The following is a 9,123-nucleotide window of genomic DNA, read 5'->3' as shown; positions in this document are numbered from 1 at the left end:
AAGTAATGACGCTGATGCTGATGATAAAAAAAAGACACCGACGCGAACCGTCATAAAATAGGATTGATGTTCCACTCCAGTCCTGTAGTTGGCAGTAATAAGGCACATTCTAGTCGTTTACGACTGCGAAAAAAGCCAAAGAAAACTATTGCTATCTGCCGCGCTCTTATAAAAGTTTCATAAATATAATCTGATCCACATGCTCTTAAAAAGCAATTTGTGCACGACACATTCACAGATTTAACTCCCATTGAAAGAATGTCATCCAATGGAATGTAAACACAGGACATGCGCATAAACCATTTCACGACATCTATGTCATGCAAATGCACAGAAGCCTGTTTGTGCGTCCAGCTCATAGTAAAGTATGTGTCTGCCATTGCTGTTTGCGCGTGGACGTGAGCGGCTCCCAGCGTATTAATGACTTCCCTGGTGGCGAATAAAAGCTGCCTGGTGGCTCTCCACCTGGGCCCGAACCGTCGGCGCTCCATCTCACCCACGTAATAATTCATCTCTTCGATGAGCCCCCCCCCCCGTGGGGACTGGAGAATGTCCGCGGCGTTATTGTTATTGATGGTCATGTTTTAAAAAAAAAAACTTTATTTATAGGTGTGCGGGGTTTTATTTGCATAACTGGAAAGCTGTGCTGTTATGGTATAATTTTTTTTTTATTTCTAGGATGTACGGTGGCAGTTATCGCATCGATCCTGACATGTTCGGAAGGTGCACGGCGACATCAACACAAAGGTAGAACCACACACACACGAGCTTGAGGCTAAAACATAAATAAATATACATAAAGTGTATTTTCTTTTGTCGGAGTCTTCAAGTATAGATCACAGCCCAACACATGTTCCGGATCAGCTGAAGAAGCAGAAAATGACCTCACTAGATCTTTCCTATGAGAGCCCCGTGTGTGCGTGTACGTGTGTGTGTGCTCTTTATTGGAGAGCCCTCCAGTCATACAAGGCGTGCTGTTTCATATACCACCCCCCCCCCCCCCCCCGACCTCTCTGCACGTTTGTTTTCACGAATCCATGCTGCGGACTGTTGACGTGTTTCATCTGCGAATCTGTGTTCATGTCACTGCGTGCGTGTGCGTGTCGCGCGATCGAGCCAGACTGTTTCCTACCAGGCTGCCGGGTCCCGTTGACAGGCCTTCTGCTTCCTGTCAAGCACCAGAACGGCTCGATGTGTTGGTGAAGAGGAGATATAAGAAGGATGCTCATATTGGAGCGAGTGCCTGCGTGTGCGTGTGTTGATCCGAGTGCACAGCCGGCGTATTATTAGGAGACGCGCGCGGGCTTCAAAAGCTCCTCTGACCACTTCTTACACATCATCAATTACAGTCACTTGAAAGCAACATTTAAATCAGTGCATTATGTCCGGCAAATCCAATCACATACATGTCATCAATGGGACTTGCTGTATTTATCTCAATAATATGCAAAGGGAAGGAAAGCGAGAGATGGAGAAGACATTCAAAACTAGCCACAATATTAGGTACACCCAGTTTTTTTTTCAATGTTCCAACTATTTCAGATAATCTGTAATAAATTAATTTTTAAGGGTAATGTAATGCTAATTTTGTTTATTAATATAGGCCAGTGGTTTTTAACCTGGGTTTGATTAAACCCCAGGGATTCGGTGAGTCCGTGTCAGGGGTTCGGCCGAGGTCAAGACGCACGCCCCGACTCAAACAATTTGTGACGATAGGCCCCCGCTTGGCTATCGGCTGTTGTGATGGTACGACATATGATTTGGTTATTATTGTGATCCGTTCTATGTCGAGAGAAAAAGAAAGTGGTCAGTGGAATTTGTGCAATATGAATTCACATGTATATCAGAATGTATGGTGTTCCACAGGGTTCAATTCTAGGGCCTCTGCTGCTTTCATTCTATCTGCAGTACCTCCAACAAGGTAAACAACCACTGATATAGGCAATTACAAATTTTGCATTTTTTTACCTTTTCACAGAAGGCCCCAGTCACTACTTTAATTATTATTATTTTTTTTAAATCTCAGCATTGTTACCTTTGTAAATGCAAACTATTTTTTTTTAAATTGTTTTTAATGCATCATTATTTTTTATAGTGGATCTCTTCAGGACTAAGCACTAAAGTAAAGTGCAGTATTACTATTGATCTGTTCTGTACCTTATCAAATTATTGTGTAGAAATCATTGACATGATCAGCGTCTTTACATTACAACATCTACACAAGTCACAAAGCCTTTTACATTCTCTTGTCAACTCACAATATTACCAGACAGCAGATTACCGGCAGCTTCCTTTCAGTCCGCTTGTGATATCTTACATACGTGTGCTAGCTTTGAAACCATGCATTCAGCATACATACATACATACAGTATGCTATAAAAGCTCTTTCAATAAGATAATCTTCAAAAGCCCGTCTTGAAAAGAAGTCCAAATCCTGACTTTTGCGTCTCTCGGAGTTCATGTGGAAGTCGCGTGTGTGATTCATGCAACACATGCTGTTCATGCTACGTTCCCCACCCAAAAGGCAAAGACTAAAATGAGCTTTTTACTGTCTATGTTTCTTATTTCCATATTATTATAAAATAAAAGGCCTCTATTGTCCGCTGCTAAGACTTGTTGCGATGACAAGAGGGGACGACATGATTATTCCCCCACGTCTTCTTCTTAACAAGCCAAAAGGTAGATTTGCTTAACAGCAGGACGGGCCTCATTCACTCACCTTCATCCGTCCACTTTGCTTCTCTTCAATGAGGCGGAGAGAGGCGAGAGCCTCGATGGTTATGGCATAATACAATTACTCACAATGGCTCGTGATCAATAGGAGAGAGGATGCATCGCGGGGGCGCCTTCGCCGGACAGCTTTGATGTCATGCACTCCCTGCATGAAGAGAGCCTGTAAGTGTGTGATGAGAAAAAAGCAGAGGGGGGAAAAAAAAACTATAATCACAATAGTCGATGACTGAGGTCTGGTCAGGCTGTTGGGATAGTGCTTGTAATGGTATGTTTACGTCCCACATAAAAATATATCCTTTATCCGTAAATGGTATAACGTGCACACAAAATACTCATTCATGGCCACGAATGAGCATTTTGTGTGCGACGTTCCCTTTAGCATGCTAGCCAGAGACTTAAACATGTTCAGACAAGCGATTAAAAATATTGAGTAGTCACAATTGAAAGCAAGACAAATACTTCATGTGATCCTTTCCTGACGTCACCCCCAAACTATGAGAAAGGGGGGGGGGGGGGGAATCCCAAGCCAACCCCCAGTGTGACCCCTGTCACTTTATCTCTTCCCTGTCCTGCCTTTTGTCATGTTGACCCCTGAGTGATGAAGATAGACAGACAGGCATCCTGTGCGCATGTTGACATGCCCTGAGGGGCAAGACTGCCAAGGGATCGCGGGGAGAACTAAATCTAAATAAGTGAATGGACGCAGAGATAGCCAGGGGAAATTAAAAGACTTTAACAGTTTTTACAATTTAAATTAACCGCTTTTTAATTTTTTTAAAAGAACTGCAGACATAATAAGGAAAATATCACCGTGTATGCTCATGACTTTCCTCCTCCAAACCACCAATCCAAACCCGATTTACAACCAATTTGCTGGCATATTTTTGTGACCGTTAAAACGCTGGCTAACAGGAAAGTAGTAATTAATGTCAAGGAAGTATGTTGGAGCATTACATCTCAACTATTTAAGATTTTGCATGTCGTTTGTTGCTGGAAGTTATGGAGCGTCTTCCCGTTTTTTTTTTGTTCTACTGAGTGGCTTTCCACACCGTGACAACGAGGCGCTCTAAAGTGGCCGCGCAAGCAGGAAGCCCCTGTCCACACACTGGACTTAAAAAAAAAGAAAAGGAAAAACAGATATTTCACCATTCCCCGCATGCCATGCACACACTCATGGCCAACAACGAGGCGCTTTAAAGCGGTACGCCAATGGCCTAAATGATGGGGAGATACATTTTGAGGATTTAGGTATACCTAGTTAGCTGACCGGATAACCACGGATGCAAATAAAGGCGCTCAAGTTCCTTTATAGTGGGAGAGCTGCAACTCCAGTGCGTCCCCGAAAAAGCAGGACAAACCGTTCAACGCTAGATCTCCATAATCACTCAGTAATGCACATGCATTCAGAAATGAGATCAGTCCCTATTCACCTCCAATAGAGGGGATTAGTAGAAGAAATAGAAGAAAGACAAATGGTCAGCTTTTTTCAACAACAAGTAACAGTGCAAGTTTCAGGCAGCTTCCTAATTGGCTATCATTCCGTTCAGGGGACTCCGATCGTCAGGGATGTCAATTCCTCAAAATTGGACCCACCGCTGGCTTACGTGTAGTCGGCTTGTCTTACACTTGCCTACCTGTCTGCAGACGGCGGACACATTAACCCCCATCCTGACACTGTCCTCCTCCTCCTCCTCCTCCTCTGCCACATCCTAATTCCCGTCTTTTCCCAAGCTATCTGCAAAGGGGAACCACAATAACATTTCACCGGAGACTCGGTCAATATTATTCTTTGACATCTTCAAAGCGGGACAGAGGATATTGGAGCCCAAAGCTGGAGACGGGTGGAGATAGAGAGAGAGAGGGGGAGTGGGTGTGCATGTGTGTCTCCTCTATGTGTGTGTGTTTTCCAACTGGAAGAAGACAGAGAGGCTGTTCAGTTTGGCCGTCCCAGTCCGTCTTACTTTCCCCTCTCAAGTATGGCTGCCCGAAGCTATGAGCCGCTCCTCGGTATCCATCATCTCCAAGCGTTTCTTTGAAGCTCTATCTTTGCACCTCGGGGTCGACCGCATATCACCCGCCATCTGCACTGTACGTGATACTCTGCTCTCCACTAGGGGGCCCCGCGTCTTGAACAACCCAGTGAGTGTGCGTGTCTCATGTGGTGCGATTTAGAGGGTAACAGAAGAAGCGCCTCTTTCATTACACGCTCATAGACAAGTTATGATTTCTGAGGCGGAGGCGGTGAGTTACAGCCGCATTTTTGAGGCGGGATTCCTGCTCCGGTATTCGACGGACAGGCAGCCACGGACGGAGCTGCAAGGACAAGCCGACATTGGATCTTCACCACTGGGGCCTCCTTGCATCCTTTTTCTGTCCGTTTATATCAAAGAGACTCCATGAGTTGAGTGTAATGGATCCAGGAGTCTGATGCAGACCCAACTGCTGCTTATGGGATACATTCTTACAACCTGAAGAACATCTCTAGAATCTTCGGTCCAAACACGACACAGAAAAGCTGCTTTAAGCATTCAAAAAGTCAATCTGAAAGCTGCAGCGGCTCGAGTTCTTACTGGTACCAGGAAAACTGGCCCTAAAATCTCGGCTTCCTGTAAGTCAAGGAATAGATTTTAAAAACCAACAGTTGGTCCAAAAATCCCTGAATGGTTTTGAAACTAAATATACTGCAAGAACTTTGCGTTCCCTATGATACTTCCAGACCCCTCGGGTCATCCGGTGCTGGCTTATTGTTTGTTTCCAGAACTGGAACCAAACAAAGTGAAGCTGCGTTTGGTTTTTATACTTCTAAGTTTTGAAACAAACTGGGAGAGGCTCAAAATGTCGGCCTGAAAATTTTCATCTTGTCATTTAAACTTTCCATGGCAAAGTACTACGGATTTGCCTTTTAATGCTATCTAAATAAACTAAATATTTTTAATAATATTTATGCATTATTGACTGAGGAACTGGGTGGAATGTAAAAAAAAAAAAAAAAGTTCCTGTCACGTAGTGATACCTAAAGTGGGAATACAAATTCAGTACCCACCCTTTATCTGGAGAGTTTTCCGGAAAATGATTATGTTGTTGCACAATACAGCTTACTTACAAAGGGCCATGAAAGCAAAAATGATTTGGTGGAGGTAATTACTCCCCTTAGGAAAATTCCGTTTACACTCATTGTTCTTTTCAAGGTCTCGAACATGCGATCTCTCCAGCAATCATTTTTTTTTTGTGTTTTTCTTTTAAAATTTGTCTGAAACGTAATCTTTTGATTTGAAAATATTTAGCCTGCGCTCCCTTCAAAAACCAGTCCTGGCCCTCGAATGACCCACGGCCAGCAGTAGGTCTCAAAGCTGCGATCTCTCCAGCTGGCACTCTCGAACCCCAAATATTGGTCCACAGTAGCAGTAGTAGTCAAGGCAAGGCCTCGCCGAGGCCCAACGTTGTTGAGACGTGCTTGGCCAACAGCGGATCGATCTCAAACTTCTCTCTAGCGGTCAGTCCCAAATTCCTGAATTGAGGTCAACAAATGCATGACCCGTAGCAGGTTTTGATCATGCAATCTCACCTTCAGGTCTTGGAACCTAGGATCTCTCAACTTCCAATCTCCAAATACACAAAGAACAAAATATTCTGTATATCTTGAACTTGAACTCAAAATGTTCCTAAACGGAAACTCAGCTTCTTCTGCTTATTCAGAGTTGGCTCACAGGAGCAACAGATTCTCTCTCCCCAGCCACTTCATCCAGCTCTTCCAGAGGGATCACAAGGTGTTTCTAGACAATCTTGGAAGACGTGCTGTAGTCTCTCCAGCGTGTCCTTGGTCATCCCTGGGGCATCGTCCTGGTGCCCGCAACACCTCACCAGGGAAGCCTACAGAAGGCATCCTGATCAGATGCCCGAGCCACTTCATCTGGCTCCTTCTGGATGAACAGTAGATCTACTCTGAGCCCCTTCCGGAAGACCGAGCTTCTCACCATATCTCCAAAGGAGAGCACGGAACTCATTTGGGAAGCTTGTATCCACTATCTTTCGGTATCGCTCAGTCACGACCCACAGCTCGTGACCTTGGGTGAGAGTAGGAACATCGAGCATCGCCCCTTCAGCTCAGCCCCTCCTTCGCCGCAACACAGAATCACTTGTTGAATCACAACTTCTCTACTCGGTTTAGGATGTCTTTGTTGAGAGGGTAAGGTGGAGCAATTGAGTTAAGTTCCCAGGTACGAAGGCAAGATTACTATACGATTAACTGAGATTCATTTCCAGATTCTCACTTGTGACTCCCAGCCAGTCGTGACGTCCTAATCTTTCCATTGTCCCTGCAAGATTTTCTCTCAAAGTGACCTAAGAGCTTCCAAACATTTCAAGTTGAAAGCCTACTTTGGTGGCTGGCTGTTTTGCGCAACATGCCGTAAGGTCCTGGAGCCGTTCCAGGAATCTCCCGCAGCCAGCAGCTGAGAAGCCCACTTTCTAACGGGCCAAGAATGTGCGAGAGCTCCTTCAAAGGAGCGAACGTGCGGTTAAAGCGGGTATACTGGACTCCACAGGTGCCCGCATTACAACCGCGGGAACTGCGGCGTGAAATCTCACACCTGTGGCAGGACAAGAGCAATAACACGCTGGCAAAGGATAACCGAAAAGGATGCGAACTAAGATGACAGACTTTCAGAAACATCTTGATAAATGGCGAAAGAGACTCAAGAGTCAAAGATCAGCGTTTTTTTTTCCTCCAGCGTAAGACTGTGTTAAAAGACAAGACGGTCAAAGGAACGTGCAACGGGTGTCGCGGAGGGTCGGAGAACACGGGAGGAGAACGCGACCCGGGACAAAGAACCGCTTGTACCATGTCCGTCAGCTTTCAGTCCCCGGGGAGGGGGTCCTGTGAGGCCTCTCTGTGATAAATGTCCCCGCTACTTGACTCTGTCACCGGGCGCCCTCGGCTGGGACAATGGCTCGGGTCAAAGCGGCGCAAAAGGGGCCACTTTCCCTCCCGCCCTCTTTCTGTTTATTTCAAACGGGTCTGCTCCACATCAGGACTCGCTGGACTGGAAAGTAAACAAAACACTTCTCACTGTTGTCTTTACTCAAGCCTGTTTATTTGTGACCATTCATCATCCCCGCGAAGAGCTCGCGCTAGCCGACGCGGGCGCGCTCTCGCGCCGCAGGCGAGTCAAACACAAACGGACGGAGACGGATGCGAGGCTGCCGAGGAGGAAGCACACGACAGCATTTGATGTATGGTTCGTTTACATTTGGGGAATGCGTCGGAACAACAACGGTCACACACGCTACCTGCCCCCGTAATCAAATGGTTTCAAAATATACAGTACATTCTTGTACAGGGGATATCAAAAGTCTACACACCCAAATGCAGAAATACATTTCTAAACTTTTGCCAACACAAATGTGGCCTTATAACCCGCAAGTTTTTTTTTTCGAGTGGGGAAGTCATATATAACTTAAAATAACTGAAATAATGGAGTTGCACAAGTGTGCACACCCTATGGGTTCTGTCTGTGTTCAGAATGAAACACTCACATACAAAATACCTTCCACCATTTAAAGTGCCTTCAATTGACCCAAATAAAGTTGAGCTGTTGTAAAAGGCTTTTCCTGACTTTTTTCTTTCTTCTCAAGCCCAGGTCCATCTGAAGAAAAACAGCCCCAAAGCATGCTCAAGATAAATCCAAACAATTCTTGACATCATCGATAAATATCATACAAGGGCTTACTTGTTCCATCTGCTGGACATGATTGGTCATTGCCTCAAAGGGCCCCAATGCAAATGGGGTCAAGAGAAAATAAATGATGGCACCATTTTTTTTGGCTATAATCATGCTACAGTATCTAATCTACAAAATGGAAAAAAATGTTAAACTTAAGAAAAATGTTGGGGGTTTATATTTTCATTCAGTGCATTTTTTCAATTTAAATGATGGTTTGTGACTGCAGAAATATTCACTTCCAATAAACTCACGGTACAAAAAAAACATAAGGATGGGAGAGTACCAGTACTAGGAATTGGTATCGGACCCATACCGACCTTATTTCATGGTATTGGGTACTCATGACTGCGACCGATACCAGTATAGGTTGAAAGAAGCTATACAACCACATATTTTGATTGAGACTCTTTGTGGTCAGGGGATTGTTTAAATTATTTATTTATTTATTCATTTAAATTCATTTTATCGTGTGTCCTATACAAAATATGTATTTTATGAATAAATGGGAAAAAAGATAACAGAAAATGACCATTAATTTCATGCCATTTTAAGGAAAAACGCTATGTTGGTATATGTAGGTCTTTTTTTTTTTTAAACTTTTCTGTCATTGGTCCAATAGAAATTTTAAAAAGTACTAGTGGTATCTGTACTTAGTATCGGTGTCTAC

The 9,123-nt window shown here is 44.3% G+C and overlaps 1 protein-coding gene across 2 annotated transcripts in view; it reads right to left on the bottom strand.

The window, feature by feature from the left end:
* Window positions 1–1,024: 1,024 nt before the first annotated feature.
* Window positions 1,025–9,123, bottom strand: part of LOC144062691 (uncharacterized) — a 161,971-nt gene continuing 153,872 nt past the window's right edge. For both annotated transcript variants that reach the window (XR_013296437.1, XM_077584323.1), the window contains one exon: window positions 1,025–2,893. Coding sequence is in view for 1 of the 2 variants with exons in the window: in XM_077584323.1 (XP_077440449.1) it covers window positions 2,795–2,893 (99 nt within the window). In the remaining variant the exon portion in view is untranslated. The remainder of the gene's footprint in view (window positions 2,894–9,123) is intronic.

This window comes from Vanacampus margaritifer, chromosome 13 (genome assembly GCF_051991255.1).
Source record: "Vanacampus margaritifer isolate UIUO_Vmar chromosome 13, RoL_Vmar_1.0, whole genome shotgun sequence".
NCBI lineage: Eukaryota > Metazoa > Chordata > Actinopteri > Syngnathiformes > Syngnathidae > Vanacampus > Vanacampus margaritifer.
The sequence above is the reverse complement of the archived record's forward strand: the minus strand, read 5'-3'. Positions and strand labels throughout refer to the sequence as shown.